The sequence below is a fragment of the Oryctolagus cuniculus genome, chromosome X, assembly GCF_051225735.1.
Source record: "Oryctolagus cuniculus isolate XC-2025 breed Fujian yellow rabbit chromosome X, ASM5122573v1, whole genome shotgun sequence".
NCBI lineage: Eukaryota > Metazoa > Chordata > Mammalia > Lagomorpha > Leporidae > Oryctolagus > Oryctolagus cuniculus.
The window spans coordinates 110,105,033-110,127,099 of NC_142888.1; the positions used below are offsets into that span (position 1 = coordinate 110,105,033).

At 43.8% G+C, this 22,067-nt stretch overlaps 1 protein-coding gene across 8 annotated transcripts in view; it reads right to left on the reverse strand.

The window, feature by feature from the left end:
- The window catches only part of HS6ST2 (heparan sulfate 6-O-sulfotransferase 2), a 322,049-nt gene extending 300,888 nt beyond the window's left edge, over window positions 1-21,161 (reverse strand). For 3 of the 8 annotated variants that reach the window (XM_089324348.1, XM_089324347.1, XM_089324346.1), the window contains exons 1-2: window positions 19,718-19,812; window positions 19,079-19,597 (exon numbers count right to left, since the gene is read on the reverse strand). In XM_089324348.1, coding sequence (XP_089180474.1) covers window positions 19,079-19,587 — 509 coding nt within the window. In that variant the 5' untranslated portion in view covers window positions 19,588-19,597; window positions 19,718-19,812. Of the gene's footprint in view, window positions 1-19,078; window positions 19,598-19,717; window positions 19,813-20,251; window positions 20,394-20,470 lie in introns of those variants that run through there. The other 5 variants (XM_089324345.1, XM_008273223.5, XM_002720300.6 and 2 more) reach the window with 5 other exon arrangements.
- Window positions 21,162-22,067: the final 906 nt, after the last annotated feature.

Sequence of the window (22,067 nt, forward strand, 5' to 3'; positions counted from 1 at the left end):
ATGTTGGAGTAAGAAAATAGAAAAGATAACTCAAATCCTAGAAATAAATGAAGAGAATTAGTAATGTTACATGAAACGGTTTATAGTAAGTTCAATAAATATAATTTGTTACCTCAATTCTCTCACCTTTTATAATAGAAGTAAAATTTCCTCAAGGAATAATTATACAATGTACTGCTGGGTTTGGAACATATATAGATGTAAATTTTGCAATAAAACAGGATAAAGAAGGTATGAAGGATTAGAGCTATAGAAGAGAAAAATTTCTATATCTATCTGTAATTAAGCTACTAGAAATATAAAGTTGATTCTGATAAGTTAATATGAATATATTAATCCCTAGGGAATACCCTGAGGAAATAATAAAATACAATGAAGAATCACTAAAAGAATTTAAGTGTTATACTGGAAAATATTCAGTTAAAACAAGAGAAAGCAGTAAAGGAAGAAGAGAAGAACAAAAAAGATGTGATATACAGAAATAAAACATAAAATGACAGACTTAGTCAAGCTATATCAATAATCATGTTGATGTGAATGAATGAAGGAATCCAATCAAAAAGCACAGGCTGTCAGAATGAATTGGGGGAAAAAAAGACCCAACTATGTGTTATCTACATGAAACACATTTATATTCAGATACAAATAGTCTGAGAGAAAAAGAAGAGAAGGGGCTGGCGCTCTGGCGCAACGGGTTAACGCCCAGGCCTGAAGCGCCAGCATCCCATGTGGGTGCCGGTTCTAGTCCCGGCTGCTCCTCCTCCGATCCAGCTCTCTACTATGTCCTGGGAAAGTAGTAGGAAATGGCCCAAGTCCTTGAGCCCCTGCACCCACGTGGGAGACCCGGAAGAAGCTCCTGGCTTCGGATCGGCACAGCTCCGGCCCTTGCGGCCATCTGGGGAGTGAACCATCAGATGGAAGACTCTCTCTCTCTCTTTCTCTCTCTCTGCCTCTCCTCTCTCTGTGTAACTCTGACTTTCAAATAAATAAATAAATCTTTAAAAAGAAAAAGAAGAGAAAATACATCACAGAAATAGGAACCATGAGAAATAACAAAATTGATGAACTACTATTAGAGAAAATAGATATTAATAAAAGTTACTAAAGATATTTTTACAGTGATAGAAAGAACAATGTGTAAAGAAAACTTAATGATTGATTATAAATATATATATTCAGCTATACACAAGTGCCCCAAAACACATGAAGCAACAATTGACAGGATTAAAGAAACAGATAATTCAACAATAACAATATCAATTGGAGGATTTACATCCTGTATAAGATAATAATGCATAGAAGAACTAGAAAAAGACAAAGACATATAAATCTTAAACAACACAATAAACTAACAAGTCTTAGCAAATGTCTATTGAATATTCCCCCCAAAATAGCAGCATACATAATCTTCTCAAATGTAAATGGAACATTCAATTCTCCGGGACAGATAATATGTTATGCCATAAAACACATATCAATATAATTTAAAAGTCTGATCCCTGTTGAACACGGGAGTGGGAATGGGAGAGGGAAGAGATGTATAATTTGGGACATGCTCAGGCTGACTTGCCCCAAGTGGTGGAGTTGGAAGCATACCAGGGGATTCCAATTCAATCCCATCGAGGTGGCATGTACCAATGCCATCTCACTGTTCCAGGTGATCAGTTTCAGTTCACAGTTGGTCATGGTGGAGGGACTGGGAGTCAAAGGGAGCACATAGACAAGTCTAGTACCTGCTAACACTAACCAATAGAATAAATAAAGGGGAGAGTGATCCAACATGGGAAGTGAGATACTCAGCAGACTCATAGAATGGCAGGTGTTCTAAATAGCACTCTGGCCTCAGAATCAGCCCTAAAGGCATTCGGATCTGGCTGAAAAGCCCATGAGAGTATTTCAGGCATGGAAAGCCAAGACACTCTGGCAAAAGATTTCTGTGAGTGAGATCACAGTGGAAAGAACAGGTCTTCAAAGAAGGAGGTACCTTTCTCTGAAGGGAGGAGAGAACCTCCACTTTGACTATGACCTTGTCTAAACAAGATAAGAATCAGAGAACTCAGAGGGCTTCCATAGCCTTGGAAACTCATGACCGGAGCATAGGGAGATTACTGATGCCATAGACAGGACTGTCAATTGGTAAAGTCAACAACAGGAGTCACTGTGCACTTACTCCTTGTGTAGGATCTCTATCCTTAATGTGCTGTACATTGAGATTTAATGCTATAACGAGTACTCAAACAATATATTTCACTTTGTGTTTCTATGGGGGTGCAAACTGTTGAAATCCTTACTTAATGCATACTAAACTGATCCTCTGTAAAAAAAAAAAAAAAGAAATTATCAATTCCCAACTTGACTCTCACTGGGATTAAACATGACAATAGGTCTGCTCTGATTTCATCATCATTTAAAAAAAATCATCTATTATTTTTCACTTTATGTTTCTGTGTGGGAGCAAACTGTTGAAATCCATACTTGATGTATACTAAGCTGATCTTCTGTATATTAAGATAATCGAAAATGAATCTTGATGTGAATGGAAGGGGAGAGGGAGTGGGAAAGGGGAGGGTTGTGGGTGGGAAGGACGGTATGGGGGGGAAGCCATTGTAATCCATAAGTCGTACTTTGGAAATTTATATTCATTAAATAAAAGTTTAAAAAAATAAAAAAATAAAAATAAAAATAAAAAAGTCTGCAATATGTATTCACCAATCACAAAAGTATGAAATTATAGATCACTTACAGAAGGGACTTAGAAAAAGTCGCAAAAACGTGGAATTAAACATCACAATCCAAAATAAACAAAAGGTCAAAGAAAAAAAATCACAAGGGAAAATAGAAAATACTTTGAGATAAATGAAAAATAAATAAAACATCCAAACTTAGGGGATGCAGGTAAAGCAGTTCTTAGAGGAAATTTTATAGTTATAATGTCTATTTAAAAAAAAAAGAAACTCTCAAACTCCACCATAAAACACTGAAAAGAAAAAAGCACACTAAACCTAAAGCAAACAAGAAAAGAAATATTGTGGAATATAGTGGGAACTGACATTTGGGAAAGAATTGATAAAATCAATGAAAGTAGGGCAGGTGTTTTAGCTTAGTGGTGCAGATGCTGTTAAGATTCCTGCATCCCATAAAGGAATGCCTGGGTGGAAGTCCTAACACGGCTCCCAATTCCAGCTTCCTGCTATTGCACACTCTAGGAGACAGCAGATGATAGTTCAAGTACTTGGGCCCCTGTTATCCACATTGGTGACATGGATTGAGTTTCTGGCTCTCAGCTTTGGTCTGGCCTAGCCTTGAACCAATGAATGGAAGTTCTCTCTCTCTCTCTCTCTCTCTCTCTTCAAATAAATAAATATATAAATCTTTTATAACTTAAAAAGTGGACATAATGCATGTAGGATTTTGAACTGATATATAGTCACTCTGGAAATAGTTTTTCAGGTTTGTGTTTTAAAAAAAAAAATGAAAGGACTTATGTGGGGGGAGGTACAGCATTATGGCGTAGCGAGTAAAGCAGCTGCATGCAACACCATCATCCCATATGGCCACCAGTTTGAGTCCCAGCTGCTGCACTTCCGATCCAGCTCCTTGCTAAATGGCCTGGAAAAAGAAGCAGAGGATGGCCCATGTGCTTGGGACCCTGCACCCATATAGGAGACCCAGAATAAGCTCCTGGTTCCTGGCTTAGGTCTGGCCCAGCACTGCCTATTGTGGCCATTTGGGGGAGTGAACCAGCAGATGGAAGATTTCTCTCTCTCTCTCTCTCTCTCTCTCTCTCTCTCTCTGTCTCCCTTTCTCTCTCTGCAACTCTGACTTTCAAATAAATAAATAAATAAATCTGTTTTTAAAAACTACACATGGAATTATCAAATTACTAAAAAAAGTGCATTCTTGAGCATTTATTCTAGAGAAATGAAAACTACTCATTCCACAAAAGCTTGTACATGAACGGTCAGGGCAGTTTTCTTCATAATAGAATCAGTCCAGACACCCTTCAATAGGTGAGCGATTAAACACATTGTGGTACACATTTACTATCGAATATTCTTTGGCAATAAAAGACCATGAACTACTACTACTCCACACAGCCGCGTGGATGAATCTTGAGGCATTAGACTGCATCACAGAAGGCACTCAAACTAGCTCTCACTCCCAAATCCACACAACCATCATGGCCAGAAACCCAAGCTTAGAGCCACCTGTAGCCCTGACCTCTAAACTACTCACTGATACACCTGACAACATTTTTACGAAACTATTGCTTCCATCAAGAGCCCTGAAGCTGACATGGGTGCAGCGGTGGTCCCCAAAACTTTCAGTCATTGTAAGTGAAGTCACATTTGGAAGCAGGAGGTCAGAGTCACTAAAAGACAGTTCAACATTTAATGGTGGCAATAATTTATACTTTACCCAGTGGTATTTCTCTTTCGCAGAGCTAACGTTAGCTTCTGATCCCTCAACTGAAACTCTTACCATTTCTTCAGGACTCCTATCTCCAATTAAGTTTAGAGATAATATCTATGTTCTTTCTCTTAGGTTTCTTGTACTAAGCGAAATTCCGAAACCCCCTAGGCATACAATCCAGATCTAAATGATACAGGTGTGCAAACCACAGGCTTTATGGCACTCAGACTTCTCCATCATGCCAGGTTTACTGCATATGAGAGCTCTCCTCTGTTAATCAGACAGTACTGCATCCTGGAGTCAGACCCCAGTCCCTGGACGCCAGAACCATAAGCTTCCTACAATGAATAATGGCTATGTCACATCATGATTGAAATGCAAAATAAACATGACGCATCACAACCCTGCTCATTCCAATCTAACCCATTATTTTATTTTAATCTTTATTATAATTAATTTTACAAAACAAAAATTGTTGACATAGCACTATGAGTTCCCACATACCTTTCACCCCACTTCCCCTATTACCATCTCGTATTAGTGAATGTGTCACAATAAATGAATCACACTCAGCTTCTCCTATCTTTTAACCCAAACTTCTTTTATCCCTCTCACTCCTCAAGTTTGTCAATGCAACTGCTAACTTTCATGTATATGAATCCTGGATGCAACCTTTCAGTTAGCACTCAGCTGAACTATGGCAAATTATGAGCCGTTTTCTGACAATGGCACTGGGCAAAGTGCCTGCAAAACAGGACGCCCCAGTTGAGATGAAATGAGCTAATCTGGCTGTATTAAACGGTCTAGCTGCAGCTCCCCCATATCAAAAGCATAAGCCTTCCCGTATTCATACAGGAGGACCTGCTGGAAACCAAAAAGCGTGATGCCAGACTCATCCTCATGGATCTTGTGATATCCAGGTCTCTAAGCCCCTTGCTAATAATTTTTCAAGACCACCTGGAATAAACAGAAGTCTCACTCAAAGCTGCATGTATGCAAATTCTGGCACTTTAAGTGGATTCTATCTTTAAGTGCATAAACCAAAAAGCATGGAAGCAATTAGATTGGGAAAGCAAAGTATTTTTAACCCCCCCTTATTGACATTAAGCCACTAAACATTGTGCAACACACATCACTTATTTATTTACTTTGTGCATACATGTGTATATAGCTTTATAAACATATAAATGAGAGGGAGATACATATTTAATGTACATCCATACAGTAACACATACAAAAAGATGCCAGAAGATTGCAAAATGTTATACTAATGCTAAAATGGTCTCTCTCTCTCTCTTTTAATTTTTGCTTTGCTTCCAAGTCACAAAAAACAAACTGAAGGTGGTAGATGCTAAGCATGGATATTCACCTGAAAGGAAATACATACACATACCATTGTGTTCTCTAATGTAATTTAGGAAAAAATAACTTACTTCAGCTTCATATTCTCATATTGGTCTAATTTCCTTTCATTAATCTTATAGTGTGTTTATATATAACATCATTGCTATGTATCTATTACAGTTTTTATTTATTGAACTAGTTTTTCACGAATAGCCTACTATACATCACTCACCCCAATCCGCTTCATTTTGGCGTTGCTTTAATTAGTTGGAGCTAGCCTATTACACTCTTGGAAAATACTGCACCACTTTCAGTAAAAGCAACCTCAAAAATAATAAGCAGTTTTGCTTCTAAACTGCCTGGCTGATAGGTTCAAACAGTTTATCAGCCATCAAGATGTTTTGCCAGTTAATCTTCCACTTAGCAAAGTCTCAGCCTTGAGACATCTGCCGTAAGTGGTCATGAGCCCAGGGTCGCACTGGCCTGAGTGTAGTGGGCATCTTTTTACCATTCTTCTCTGCCTCCAACCTAATTTCTCTGCTGCCCACACTGATCATGTCCGTCAGGAAGGTAGCCCATGCTAACTTGCATATCCTCTTTAATGGCCCTTTCTGAGGCTGCCTCTTCCAAAAAGGAGAGGATGGTCACTCCTATGGGAATTTGCCACCCTTGCTTGGTCCTTTCAGTAACAAAACACCTTCTTATCACTTTCATGATGAGCCCCTGGAGTAAGGGTAGGCTTCAGGATTCATGTCCTCTGGGACCCCTCACTCACTTTGAGAGAAAATATTTTTATTTCACTGGCTTCTTAGCTCCCATTTTACCTGAGCTGCCTGGCTGAACTCAAATGCTGTGTCTGCACAGACCTAATGGAGCAAAAAACAATGTCAGTTATAGAAACAGGGCATGTTTGGTCAAGGCAGTACAACTGGCACTGCTAATGAGACATCACCAATATTCTAGAAAGAGCAAGATGCTTTGGCCTCTTACAAATCCTGCATAGCATGTACACCGTATTTTCAGTCCACATGGGGCCAAAATTAAATACAGTTAAGGTTCAATTTTCTTTATCTATAAAAAAAGCAAATCTTTCCTCTAGCATAACTCTTTTCTTTTTTTTACTGCCCCTACACCATAATTCTTCTGTGGGAACTCATGCTGAAAGCCTTTGAAATAACTTGCATATCTAAACCTTTATTTAAGAGGGGGGAAAAAGAGCCTGCAGAGTTCACCTTCAAAGATCACTTTTTATTGCATGATTTTTAAAGGGGCTTTTCAAAAATCAGTTAACATGTTGGGTCCTGATATCTCCAGATAGTCACTTCAAGTCTCCATTGCACTTAGCTTGTATAGACAAAGCCACAAAAAAGATAAAGGGTTTCGTAGATTTCTCTGAAATTGTAGTAGACATGAAAATACACCAGACAGGCCAGGTGTCCCAGCTGGTTTTAAATTCCAGCACCAACGCTGTCTGGCTGTGTAGATTTGGGCAAGTTATATAGCTGGTCCAATTCTCTATTTTCTTATCTTTAAATAGGTTTTTTTTTAAAACATCTGCCTCAGAGTGTTGTTTTGAGGATTAAATGAGAAAATATATGTTATGCTGCTTGCACAGGGCCTGGCTCAGAAGGTATCACAAAATACTAATAGGTTAAAAACAAAAAACAATCATTAAAAGTTATCTGGTTAAAACCATCTCTTTACAACATGTCTCTTTGCCTGAAATTTGGAGTTCTTGATTTTTGCACTGGAAATTAAGACATTTGATGTAGGGGCTGGCGCTGTGCTGTAGCAAGTAAAGCTGCCGCCTGCAGTGCTGGCATCCCATATGAGTGGCGGTTCGAGTCCCAGCTGCTCCACTTCCGATCCAGCTCTCTGCTATGGCCTGGGAAAGCAGTGAAAGATGGCCCAAGTCCTTGGGTCCCTGCACCTGCGTGGGAAACCAGAGGAAGCTCCTGGCTTCTGGCTTCAGATTGGCACAGCTCTGGCCATTGCAGCCATTTAGGGAGTGACTCATCAGATGGAAAACCTCTCTCTCTCTCTCTCTCCCTCTCCTTCTCTGTGTAACTCTGACTTTCAAATAAATAAATAAATCTTTAAAAAAATTACTTTAGAGAAATTTGATGTAATCAGTGAAAGACTGGTAAGACTTCCAAATGTATCAGACTACTAATGCTCCTTCATATGCCCTCAATATAACCCCTTCCCTTGTCCCTGCCTGACTAGTTACAACACCCCATGATTACTCACTGGAGATGATCAGGAGTGCGGTCTCTAACAAAAATTTTCAACTTATGTTTTTCAAGACAATCCTTAGGGCTTGTTTATTGTATGGTCTATTTTCTTTTTTTTTTTTTATTTTCTTTTTTTTTTTCTTGAAGTTTTTTTATTTACTTGAAAGGCAGAGTTACAGAGACAGGAGGAGAGACAGAAAGAGAGAGATCTTCCACCTGCTGGTTAAAATGGCCACAACAGCCAGGGATAAGCCAGGCGGATGCCAGGAGCCTTACAGCTTCTTCCAGATCTCCCAGGTAGGTGCAAGGGCCCAAACACTTGGCCCATCTTCTGCTGCTTTCCCAGATGACTTAGCAGGGTGGGATGCCAGCCTTGCAGGCAGAGGTTTAACCTACTACACCACAACGCCAGCCCCATGGTCTATTTTCAAAAGTGTACCATATGTGCTTGAGAAGAATGTATATTTCAGGGCCAGTGCTGTGGCATAGTGGGTAAAGCTGCCACCTGAAGTACCAGCATCCCATAGGGCGCCAGTTCGAGACCCGCCTGCTCCACTTCTGATCTAGCTCTCTGCTATGGCCTGGGAAAATAGTAGAGGATGGCCCAAATCCTTAGACCCCTGCACCCACGTGGGAGACCTGGAGGAAGCTCCTGGCTCCTGGCTTCGGATCAGTGTAGCTCCGGCCATTGTGGCCAATTGGGGAGTGAACCAGCGAATGGAAGACACCCCCCCGCTTTCTGTGTGTAACTCTGACTTTTAAATAAATAAAATTAATCTTAAAAAAAAGAATGTGTTTCTCCAATTGGGTGGAAAAATACTTATAATACACACACATAATGTTTAGTAGATATGTATTTGTGTGTGTATCCATCACACGTATATGTGTGTCTATATTAAAACATATTCATCATATTGAGCTTTTTAATCAAGTTTTCAGATCTTCTATATCTTTATCCATTTTTGTTCATCTATCCAATTCTGAATGATGTCAATAGATTTTATAATCTCTCCTTATAGCTCTGTCATCTTTTGCCTTATATATCTCAAACTATAGTATTAAGTGCACATAAATTTAGAGTTATCATCTGAATAATTACATTTAATTACTTATCCCCAATAATGGTTCTTCCTCAAAGTCTACTTTGTCTAATATCAATGGAGCCATATCAGCTTCCTTCTGGTGAGAGTTTTCACAGAATATCTACTCCAGTGCTTTCAGTATTCTTCTGTTTTACCTTTGTCTTTTCTATGAACACACAGCATGTAGCTGGATTTTGTGCTTTCATCCATTTGGAATAACCTATGTAATTTAAATGGTGACTTAGTCCCCTCCTATTTATTGTAATAACTGAGGAATTGACTATCATCATAAAAGGGCCCATTGCAAGTATCTCTGGATTGCCTACCTGTAACTTGGTAGCCACAGTCAATTTCTAAATACCTTTTGCTTGCATTCACTCTCTATGGGAAGTTTGCAGAAGTCCAGGGTTCTCAGTGAGTGAGTTGAAACACATTCTCTACTAAAGATTTTTCATTATTAGTAAACTTATGGAACAAAGCCAATTAATAGAAGGAATGGTTCATACAGGTCTAATCCATTTGATGTAAATCGATGTATTTCACATTTCAATTTCTCTGTATTCCTAAAGAAAAGTACATGAAAGTGATTCATTGGGCTACACTCTTCACAAGAAATAGACCAATTCTCTCAGCACATTAGGGTATCTCTTCTAGTAAAATTTAAAAAGCAATCAAACTGAATAAGAATTCCTCTTAACAGACATTTACATCAGGAAAGAACACTATTCTTGACAATTCAGAGCAAATGAAGTGCAAATTATTCTCTTATAATACAACCCAGAATTGAAGTTTAAATTGTTACTGAAAAGAGCTCATGGTTTAATCAGGAAAATATATTTATTGGTAGTTCCCATGAGCTCATATCTGATACTTATATCATCAGATAACAAGTTTAAAACTATTGCTAACTTATAAATATGGAATTTATGCAGAATTTGCACATATTGAATTTTATTTTGAATCTGCATATATGCCTATATTTGAATATTTATAATACTCCAGAAAAAGCACAGTGGAACGTGCAAGACAGATTTATTTAGTGTAAGGCTCAGAAATGTGTCAAAGTCTTCAACACTATTCTTACAGGCAGAATGGCAGAAATAACAAATGGGATGCAATGAGACCAACTGAATAATCTGCAAAGCCCAATACCTAGTAAAACAAGAAGAGCTCTTTTGCCAATAAACTGTTTACTGGCTTTTAGAAAAATATTTCTCTAAGCTTAAAATGACATTGCTTTACATGACATATACCATTAAGTGCCTTTTTTATTATCCTTTAATAGAAAGAGAGAATCCCCATCCATACCCTTCTTTCTAAACTCAATGGTTAAATATCGAAGTTTATGTGTTACAGAATGTCAATAGCAGCCTTTCAATTGTGAATCACATTGTTTGCACTGTCAAAACATCGTGCACATAGGGTGTAGTTTCAGTGGACTTTCAATAGTAAGATCGTGTACCACTCTAAATGTATGTAGAGCAACCCATCAGATATCCAGACTAGTTGAGGAACGAGGTGCTCTAATCAGCTCCCTGTAATTCAGGGTAATGCTTTAATCAGGGAAATTACTCTAGAAAGAGGATGATGAGCTGAGTGAACTCCTTTTCTCTCCCAGATGAGAGCAATATATGCACTAACTGATCTGAGCCCTCAGTTACAAGTGTTTCAAATGACAGTCCTTCACCAACTCAAAGAGTACTCTTCCAGCCAGACCCTCAGCTCTGCGAAGAGGTTTGTGAAGATCCCAAGCAGAGACGCTCCTAGGTGGCTCTAGCTGAATAGAATAAGACTTAATTTTCAACTGTGTGCCACTATTAACTTCCTGTCCCATTGAAACTTTAAATGGAGAAGAAACACTAGCAATTCACTCAAATATCTCTACACCGTCCTGGTATAAGAGCAGCATAGATTGCTTGAGATTATAACAGAAAATTATCAGAAAAATCAGTAGCATCCAGCACCTGGCTCATCACCTCTGCCCTTCAGTCTGAGGGCTATTTAGTTGAGGCTGCTTTCCTCATTAAGGGCTCCCAGGATATCAAGAGGCTAATGGAATAACCAGCTATATTCCTCAGGAACCAAAGAGAACACAAGAGTGTCATTTATCACACCCACAGTAAAACATTAGTTTTTAATTTTTAATAATTATTTTATTATAAAAGGAAGGTATGCTCATAAAGGAAATTCAAAATCTTCAAAAAAGCAGTGTAAGAAAGTAAATCTATTAATATCCTACTATTTTTTTCATCCAATCTCTGTCTTTTATGCTTAGATTTGGGAGGACTGGAAAAATGCTTTCTCTCTCGCTCTCATTCTCATTTACGTTTTTAGGTTTTTTTTTTTTTTTTTGAAAGGCAGAGACACAGAGACAGACACACAGATCTTCCATTTGCTGGTTCACTCTCCCAAATTCCTGCAACAGCTGGGGTTAGACCAGGCTGAAGTCAGGAGCCAAGAACTCAATATGTCTGTCCCATGTGGGTGGCAGAGACCCGTGTCTGAAGCATCACCTGCTGCCTCCCAGCAGTGTATTTGTGGGAAGCTGGAAGCAGAAGCAGAGCTGGTACTTGAACCCAGACACTCTAATATAGGACGCCAAGTGCATCTTTACTGCTGTGCCGCTGCGTCTTTTTTCTTTAACATAGTTGCACTCATACTTAGTCTAAATTTTTATTTTCCCTCAGCATTAAATTACTAGTAATTTAAATGTAATTTGTTTTCCCGTAGCATTCAATTACTAGCAATTTAAATGGTTTTATAATAATCCTTCAGGTGGATGTTCACTCACGTGTCATTTAACAATGGATACACTATGAAAAATTAGTCATCAGGTGTTCTCATCATTGCAGAAACATCACAGAGAACACCTACACAAACTACAACAGCTACAAGGTCACTAGGCAATAAACTCTTAGGAGACCACCCTCATATATACAGTCATTAACTGAAATGTCGTTATGCAGCGCATGACCAGGCGGAGATTTCTTGAACCATGCTCCTCTCTGTGGATTCTAATATTGTTTCTAGTTGGCTGGACTTACAACAAAGTCACCTAGCCACCTAGTAACAGGGAACTTAAGAAAGTTTGTGGAAAGTGGAATTAAAAGAAAATTTCTTTGAGTGCAAAAGCATTGAAATCCATGCATATAACAGATCTTTAAAATGTTCATGAAAATGTACATTATCAAAAACCTATATAAGTGTACTTTAAAAAGATCACTGTAAAAATTAGGAGTGGGAATACAAGGCGGACGGGGAAAAAGGGTGGGAATGTGGGTGGGAGGGAGGGTGGAGGAAGTGCCACTATGTTTCTATAACGGTATAAAGGAAATATATGAGACTTGTACAACTTAAATAAACTATATATTAAAAAATTGAAAGCCTATATATGGATTTCAACTTTTTTGCACCAAAATAAGCTTATCTTTCAATTCCATTTTCCATGAACTTTTCAAAGCCCCCTCAGCTATGTTCTCATAACACCCCGTACTTGTCCCCTACAATTTCACTTCTCACAATTTTTAGTCATTGATCATTTGCTTCATGTATATCTTTGCCACTTCATGAAGGCAGAGGACATGTCTGCTTGGTTCCTTATGGCGCCCCAAGCACACAGCACAGTGATAGTAGAATGTTCAATAAATATTTGTTGACAAAATAGATGAATAAGTAAATGAATGAAAAGCATAGATTATTTTTCCAGCAAAATCATTAAAAATGCAGGTCAAAGAAACAGATATTTGAACACTATTTAATTATGTTATATATTTTATTACCAAAAGGATATTCCAAATTTAAATTTCTATCAACAACTTGTCAGCACTGGGTACTAGCATGTTTTGTTTGGTGGTGATGTTGATGTTTTTTTTTTTTTTTTTTAAATCAGGGTTAGTGAGAGAGTCAAAAAGTATCCTATGTTTACATATTAAAACTTGCATTTTTGCATCTCCTTAGTATCAGTGAGACTTAACATTTTTTCCATGTATGTAAACTAGGTGAGGGTCCCAGGTGGCAAATTGTCTGGTCATGTCTTTTGTTTCTGTAATCAAGTCATACACACAGGGAAGACTTCAGCCTTTTGTCTGTTGTAATTGTTGTGCATATTTTCACCAGTTCGACATATGCCTTTTCATTTTGGCTTTTTGTTTGACAGATGAACATTTCATATTTTTATGTAATCATAACTGTCGATCATTTCCTTTATTCAAACAATCTTTTCCTGGGCTAAGAGTCACATATGTGAATTGTTGCTATCATTTAAATAATAATGCCAATTGTGAATTTGGATCTGAGTTTACAGAGTCCCACACCCACATCTACAACAAAGCCCTAACCTGCTCTCTAGAGCCCCAGTTCTCACTCCTTTCAAGTTTTGTCCATCGAAGTCTAGGCAATCAGGTGCCCAGTCAAAGCGTTTTAGTATCCTCCCAGTCTAAACTAGATCCCCTTGTCAACCTCCGCGTGCTGGTCAATGGCACCACCTCCATTCTAGACTGGAAACCAAAAAGATACCTTTAAGCTTTAATGAAGTGAGGTCTTCACTTACTTTTCATGTTTTGTTTTTTTACATTCTTTCCATCCAAGAACTCCTCATATTCACCATGGTTCACCTTGCTTATTGACATTCCAGACCCTTTAAACATCGGCTTCCCTCCACCTACCTCCCTAACCAGCACTTTCTCAAGCATGAGCCCTCTCAGTTCTGGCCAGAACTGGCCAGAGGAAGCTGCTAAATCCCCCAATACCAGGAGGATGCAATGCTTATCCACAACGCCTACTTTCTTCTAAACATAACCCTCTTATCCCCAGAGGCCTTCTCAAAGAGATCTCTTCTTTTTCCAGTCTGTTCCTCATACTTTACAAAGGAAAGAACCTTAGAAAGTATCTCATTTAGATCTCCCCCCATTTTACAGAGGTGACATTGTAGCAAAAGAAGGGAAAAGACTTGCCCACAATTACAGAGTTCTTCTCCCATCACCTGTCTAGGGTACACAGGTTTGCACTTTACATGCCAATCTTCATGGACCTCAGTCTGCAGAGTGACCCGGGCTGTTTTGGCTTTGTCTTAGCTTTACTAAGCACTAAGCTAGCTCCACTAGCACTGTTCTGGGGACATAATAGTTATTCTGCCAGGTTTGCTGACTAGACCTCAAGTACAAGACAACAGATGGACTTTTCTCTAGCATTTTTTGTACATATTCTGGTACATGTCTGACATTTTGAAGACATTACTGCAAATTGTTTTCCAACAAAACCCATCTTCTTTAGTAAATATCTAAAATACCAAATTGTCCTACTCTACTGTAAACTCTGAGAGAGCCAGGGTGACTTGTCTTCCCTGGAGTAGAATGGACATTTTCTCCAAGTTTTGTTTAATGGATGACAGAAGGAAGGGATGACTATTCTTTTGATGTCATCTCCTAACATCTCAACTACCAACTGATATCCATAAAAGACAAGTTTTAGTATTTCAACTGTCACTTAACAGTACTAACCAAACATTATTAAGAGACACTAACTCTGAGTAGCCTTTTCCACAGCCTGAAAACTGAAGAGGTTTAGTGAGATTCCAGTGACATGCTTGCTCTCCGTGCTGACATTCTACAGGTGTTATCACGGCAGATTTCCCCCTGGACACACACACTGTTCTGTGAAATGAGTGGGGCAATATCACAGCTCTCATCACAAACAGGTGGAAAAAAAAAAGCATCTTTGGATAAATGAAGCTGAGAGCCCAACAGTCTACAGCCCGACAGCCGGACAGCCCACAAGGCCAGCACTGCTGGCCGGAACAGTCCATGTACGCACTGCCTCACCCTGTGCCAGAACCCTGTTATGTCATCTTGCTCCTCTGCAGAATCAAGATAAGGAAGGAGTGGGAGCGTGGGCACAGGAGGCATGACCAGGCACATGTACTCTAAAGCTCTGGCTCTTTCAAAACAAAGCCATCCTTTGAAAGAAAGAGGGGATAAAAGAAAGCTTTTGCCACAATTTAAAATGGAACAAAAGCAGAAAAAGAAAGCCTTTTTTTTTATCAAAACACCTTTTACTCCTTTCCATTCAGTAATGTCCTACTGGACTTTAAATGATAATTACCCTTCCAAATGACTACTGAAAAACTGAAAGCTGCTGAAAATCTAGATAGCAACAAGAATATAACCAGATCCTTTGACTTTCACAGCCATAGATCTGACTTCCATCCTCACCCCATGTGTGCCTGCCAGCACAGGACCTGGTGAAAAACAATTTCTTTGAACCCAGTTCTGAATTCCTCCCACATACCCAGTGGCATACTAGATAGCTGATTAAAAACAAGGAATACAGCCTGAGAAAAGCCTAAAGAATTTGGGACTTTTAAACGCTGTTGAGCAACAATGTTTCGACATATTTTCAAAAATGGCCTTAGAAATTCTAAAATGAGTGGGACCCTTCTCTGACTCCAAACAACATATTGGCAGACAGAAGGATGACATGTAACTTCTGATTTTTTTAAAGAAATATTCTTCTTAATAAACAACTCGAGCCTTTTGACAGCCAGGCACACTCTCACTCTGTCTGTCCTCTCCATGCAATAGCGATCAAAGGCATTTCAATTCAGTGGCTACATATTACCCAAATATTTTGCCATCCACAGAGGCTAGGAATCATCTCAAACATGGCATGGGGAGTGGGGTTTAGGGTCTTAGCTTGCAGACACAACAACCTCTCCTGCTGTCCCTAATGTGGATGAACTCTTTTGAGTCAAAAGTGGTCCTTGTGGCTGCTCACCAACTAGGTCCCCAGCTTTCTCTCATCCTGCTGTGCTTTGCAGTGATTTCTAACACGAGGAGGAGAAGCTCCCCCTGCAATCTAGCCAGGAGACCCACTCTTGAGAAACAAAGTCTCAGGGCCCTAGACATCAATTTGTCTCCCAGTGTAGCAAATTCTTTAGGCTTTTCTCAGGCTGTATTCCTTGTTTTTAATCAGCTATCTAGTATGCCACTGGGTCTGTGGGAGGAATTCAACCCTGGCCCAATAGCTCATCCAAACTCACAGGTGTAGAAATTTCAGGTGATGGTGATGACATAGGCGATAACATCAACTAACATTTACGGAATGTTCACCCTGTGGTGATTGCTAACATGGTATCCTTTCCTCTTTGTTTTTGTTTTTTTAAATCCCTGTTCATCATGATACAATCAACAGAGTGAGGATTGTGGAGTTCAACGGAATTGGAGTCAGATTCCTGCTGTGCCAATAGGGAGATCAATGACCTTGAGGAGTCCTTCAGCCTCTTTGAACTTCATCATCATCTGTTAAATGGGGATACTTTTGTCCTCTCTGCTCTCCTCCTAAAGATAGTGTAAATTTTCAAAGAAATAACAGAGATAGGGACAGGAAAGCTCATCATACATTGGAACACACTCTCTACACAGGCTCCGGTCCAAGGTCACGCAGCTGGTTCACGGCTGGCCTAGAAGGAAGAAGACCCAGGTGTCTGCACTCCCAGGCCAAACAAAGTTGCTGTTTTTCCTCAATTCAGTGGAGCATGGAGACCACCAGCTGGCTGGGAGATGCCGCTCAACACAGGAAGTCCCAAGGCCTATCCTCTCATCAGACCACCTCCTCACCCTCACAAATCACTGCCAGTGCAGCTGCCTATAGATCGAAATTTCACCTCCTACACATGCCTGCACACTCCCATACACACTCTCTCACTCACACACACTCGCACAGCTTTACTCTCAGTGATTATCAGAACTCACAGAATTGGTCCAGGCATCTCTCAACATCTGGAAAATCCTGCAACCCTCACCCTATCACTATTCTTCAAGATGAGTTATTTCTGGAGGGAGGCAGGCATGAATGAAATGAAGAGCGCGCCCTTAAGATAGCAACGTATTTCTCTAGCAAATTGTAATTCATCTTTACAAATACTGCAAAACCCAGTAACTCTGACTCTTTTCAAATATGATTCTTCTTTGATTAGACTAGATGGCACTGTGGTATCACCTTTTTAATACCCAAGAAAATCCCATTTCATTTGAAACAGTTTTGCTTCGATTTGGGACAATCCAAGAGCTTTGAGGGGTCCTAGTTATGTTACAGAACATGTCTGAAGGAATCCACTGGGAGACAATGTCTATCAGATAGATAATTCCGACCACATTCACAGCATGCGTTCATCGACATCACAAACTGACCTATATGATCAAAAGGATTCGTAAAGTTTCATGTGCATTGCAAAACCCCAGACAGGGCTCTGGCTTCCATGGCAGCCCAAGACCTTGTTTTTACTTCTCGTCCATAGTCGTAGCTGTGTAGTTGTATTTTTGCTCTAAAGACCCTTTGTAATGTTCCCATCCCTCACTAGACCTACAAGCTCTGTCCGCATGAGAAATTATGTTCAATATTGTTAAATTATTTGGGAACTTCTTAAACACCAGAATCATGTTGTGACAGTGACTTACACAACTGTTGCAATAGATTGAGAAGGCCACCTTCGTGAGGCCAAGGTTCTCTTGAGATGGAAAAAAAATGGCTAGTGATGGAAAGGAAATTAAAGTCGCACAGATTCTACCACAATTCTGGCGCTTGAGAAAGGACACAGTAAACTGAGAAAAGGGACAGTGAAGGGGGAAATAGGGGGTGCCGTTCCCTCCAAATCTCAACAGTGACCAGAGGGCTTCATTTGGATCTTGTGTTCTAACAGCCACCTGCAAAGCATGGCATGTCCAGGGCATAGAGGAGGACAGGAAGGGTCCAGGCAAGCAGGCCATTCAGCAGTAGTCCCTGGAGTGACCTGAATGGGGAGGCAGGGAATGGGACTCTGTCCCTGCTGGCTCAGAGACCTCAGTCCAGAGATTCCCTCTCAGCTAAACTCACCTGGTCCGCCCACTAGGCTCCAGGCCCCTGCCTAGATCTGGTTTTGGGCAACTGGAGAAACAACAGCCCTGCCTGGAGCAACAGCATCCCAACACACCTCCTCCCTCCCTGACCCCTTTGCATTAGTCCGTGACCTCCAGCAGCGGGGCACTGCGGCTGGAGGAAGGAAAATGCCCTTGCTTCTGGCTACAGACTATTCATACATCAATTTTACCGCATCAGCCCCAGGCTCCCAGACACCGAACTGGCTGTGGCGCCCCATGCTGGCAATCAGGCTTTTTGTAAATCAGGCTCCTCATGCCCGAACCCCACACGGAGTCCAGGGTGATGTCCCCACCTGCCTCTCGGCCTGGGGGTGCCCCTCCCCCAAACACAGCCCCATAGATGCTTCCCGTGCAGCCAGTAGTGAGGAAAACAAGCTGGGCACCAGGAGCTCTCCCCAGGCATCCGCGAACGGTGGCAGAGCGACACCCACTCTCCCGTAGAGAGCAGACCCAGAGAAGGGGGCAAGGAGAAGAGAGGCATTAAAAGTCGAGTAGGAAGACAGAAACAGAAAGGGTAAGAGAGAAAAGGAATGGGGGTGGCGGGGGGGCGGAACAGCAAGAGGAAAACGGAAGGAAAGACCTAGCCATAGCACACAAGATCTGGAATGCAAGAGAGAAATAATTTTCTCACTCGGGGAAATAAGAGGGGAAAGGAAGAGAATAGGCGAGCGGGAAGGCGGCTTTGAAAACGGGATGCGGAGGAGAGGAAGAACCCACGGACGGTGCACGCACAGTGCCGTTTTGGGGGGTTCTCCAAGCGAGGAGTCAGAGTGCAGTGCCCTGTCCGGGCGGCGGCCAGGGGACGCTCGTTCCGGTATGCCTTGTCGCTTACCCTGCACGCACTTTCAACCGCCCAGAAGGCCAAACTGAACAGACAGATATGCCGCCCCAGCGGGAGCCGAATGCCTCCCTAAGACAGCCACAGTGCCACAAAGGTCCGCGCCAGGCCAGAGCGGAGCGCAACCCCCTGGGTTGCAAGTCGCGCTCTGGGTCCCCCGACAACCGCCAGCAGCGCCTTTCCGCCCTCAGTCCTCCCAGGCCCAGGTCCGCTCCGGCGCTTCAGGGCCCGCCTTGGCCGCCAGCGCGCACTCACCTGGACGGTCTCAGCCTGGCGTCGCGCTTGCCATCCACCACCGCGGGCACGCAGCTGGTGAGCTCAGTCCAGTCGGCGTGCAGCCCGCAGCTCCAGCCCGTGGAGAACCTGGAGAAGAGCCAGGTCTCCCGCTTACCCGGCCGGTGGCAAGTGCATTTCTTCTGCCCCACGCGGCACTCGCACGGCTGCTCGAGCTGGATGTTGCGCACCAGGTGGCGGCCGAAAGTGGTGCCCCCAGTCTTCTGGATGTGCAGGAACACGATCAAGTCATCGCCCTTGATGTCGAAGTCTACCTTGCGCAAGAGGTCGCCGCGGCTGAAATTGTAGCGGGGCACGAACCTGGCGGAGCTCTCATCCTCCGAGCGATACGGGTCCGGCACCGGGGAACTGAACGCCTGCAGGCGGAGGAGCTGGCATTCTGTGCCGGGGCACACGTATTGGAGGACGATCACCGCAAATAGGAAGAGCATCACCAAAGCCAGCAGCAGCTTGTTGGATTTCTCATCCATGTTCCCGACGCTGAGGGAAACCCAAGCTCGTTACGTCAATCCCGCAGCTCAGCCCGCGCTCGCCGTCCGCCCGCACCGCCCCCTCCCCCTGGCGCCGTAGTTGCGCCCCTTTCCCCCCTCCCCTCCGCACCGAGTACTCCACCGCGGCGGCCGCAGCGGCAGAGGCGCCCTTCCCTGCTTCCTTCCTTCCCGGCAGGCTCAGCGCTGTGGCTTCTGCCGCACAACCGCCCCCCCCCCCACCCCGACTCCTTCCCGCTGGCCGCCTGCCCCCTCCCCCCGCCGGAGCTCCCCGGAGCCCCTTCGCGGTCTCAGTCCGGCGTCGCGCGTGTTCCCCCTCGCCAGTCCCCATCGCCCCCACTATCCTAACTCATGCTCCCTGTCCGGAACCCCTTCACTTCTCGCTCCACTCTCAGTGGCTCCGTCCGTGGCTCCCATCCCCATCCCGCTTCGCCCACCGGACTCTCCCCCTGCTCTTCTGCCCGCCCCCCCCCCCCTCCAGCTCCCTTGGCGCGCACGCCGCTGCCTGCTGGGCTGGCGGGATCCCTCCCCAAGCGCGCTGAAGCCCAGCTCTTGCCCGCTCCCGCTTGCCCACCCGGGAGGCCGCCTCGAGTAAGCTCAGAGCCGGGCTTGTGGAGTTCCCCTGGGGGAAGGCAGCCGGACTTACTAGCGGAGACGCTGCGCTGCCCGCGCCCGCAGAACGGCGGGGAGGGAAGCCGCAGCGTGGCCAAATGCACGCCGCACTCCTCCGGAGCCCCCGAGCCAGGTCGCCAGTGGCCAGCTAGAACTTTGCGCCCTTCCCTCCCCTCGCGGCTGCCTTCCCGCTGCGCGGGGCCCCGCATGTTCTGGCTCGAGAGCGCAAGCCCCGTTTTCACCTACAACGTACCTGGCCAGGGGACCGAAAATCTTGGAGAAGATCGCACCGAGCACGTGCTTCAGCGAGTGGCCCAGGGCGGCCAGGCCCCGAGTGAGCAGGGCCCGGCAGAGGGAGCCCAGGTCCCAGCGTCGCCTGAGGTCGTGCATCCGCCTGCGGCGGCCTCGGGGCAGCAGCGCGAAAAGCGGGGCGCGCACAGCTCCCGCCAGGGAGGAAGACGCTTTCAGGGGCTCGTCCTGGAGCAGCCGGCAGTTGAATCCGTGAGACACACCCCTAGGAGGGCTCGCGCGGACTGAGGCGGCGACCGACCCGGGCCGGCTGGCTGCCAATTCGGCCTCTACTCTGGAATGCCGGCGGGGACAGGTGGTGCGGGCGGGCGCTCCTTGCTCCGGTTGCAGCGGCGGCCCGAGCGCCCGGGCTGCACACGCAGGCAGTGCCATTCCCCCCTTCAGGCAACTCAGGGTACTAAGGATCAGAGCGAGCTTGAATTTATATAATAATGCCTCACGCCCAAGAGCTCTCGAGCCACTTCACAAGCAGAGGACTTAGGTTTTCTCCTGTCTTGGAGAGCGGAGGTCACTCCAGTAAGCGCATCACTCCACTTTGCCTCGTAATTTCAACCGCCCCTAAAATAGCAAAGGCGCAAATTGGACCTTTTCCCTCTTTCGTTGCCAATTTCCATTCTCGAACGGAAGCGGGGGCATTTTCTGAAAAGGTAAGTCAGCATGAAAAAGAAAGCATGACCATAAAACATTACAGAATAGCAATCTGAGCTTTTTTTTTTTTTTTCCACAACACAGACTGGCTCTTACGCTCTCTTCTTGCTGGATTCCCTGCACCGAGCCCAGTGTCTGCAGGAAAGCTTCAGCCAGCAAGGTTTATAGAATGAATGGAGACATGCCTAAACACTTCATCACCGTGAGCCCATGTAATCCAAGGTGATGTGAGACCAGGAACCTGAGGCCCAGAGAGGGGTAAGGATATGCCCGGGGTCACACAGCAGAGCTCTAGGGTTGGAGCCTAGAACACTGGCCACTGACCACCCATTTCTGGATACTTAACACCAGCTCCTCTGATAAATAGGCACAGATTTTCCTCAAGTCCCAGTTACCGAAAGGCTCTTTTCTGCCACAGGACCAGGATGCAGGGATTAAGGAGGAAAGAATAGATGTCCCTTCCCGGCAGAGACGGGAAACTCAAGACTCAGCCTGTCCCTATCTGATTGATGAAGGGAGCTTGCTGTCAATCGCCCCACTCTGTCCCCACGACCACGTACTGCCTGCAGTCCCACTGCTGCAGAAGGGGCACAGGGTGGCAGCAGTGTTTCGGAGGGGACTGTGAGCTGAGTCCTGGGATGGGAGCCGGCTCTCCCAGGATCTCCCTCGCTGAGTTCTGCTCCATCCCTCCCGGCTTTCCTCTGCCTTGAAGTGGCCAGCCAAGCACGGATCCGATCCGGCAGTGCTGAGCAATTTATCACGTCCTTTCTGGGCAGCCCTGGCATAATCACTTGCCCCCGCCCCAGCCTCAGTTTCCTCATATGTAAAACAAGACTAATGAGAGCCTCCATTTCGACCAACTGGGTCACTGTGAGGATGAAATGTAGAAACCT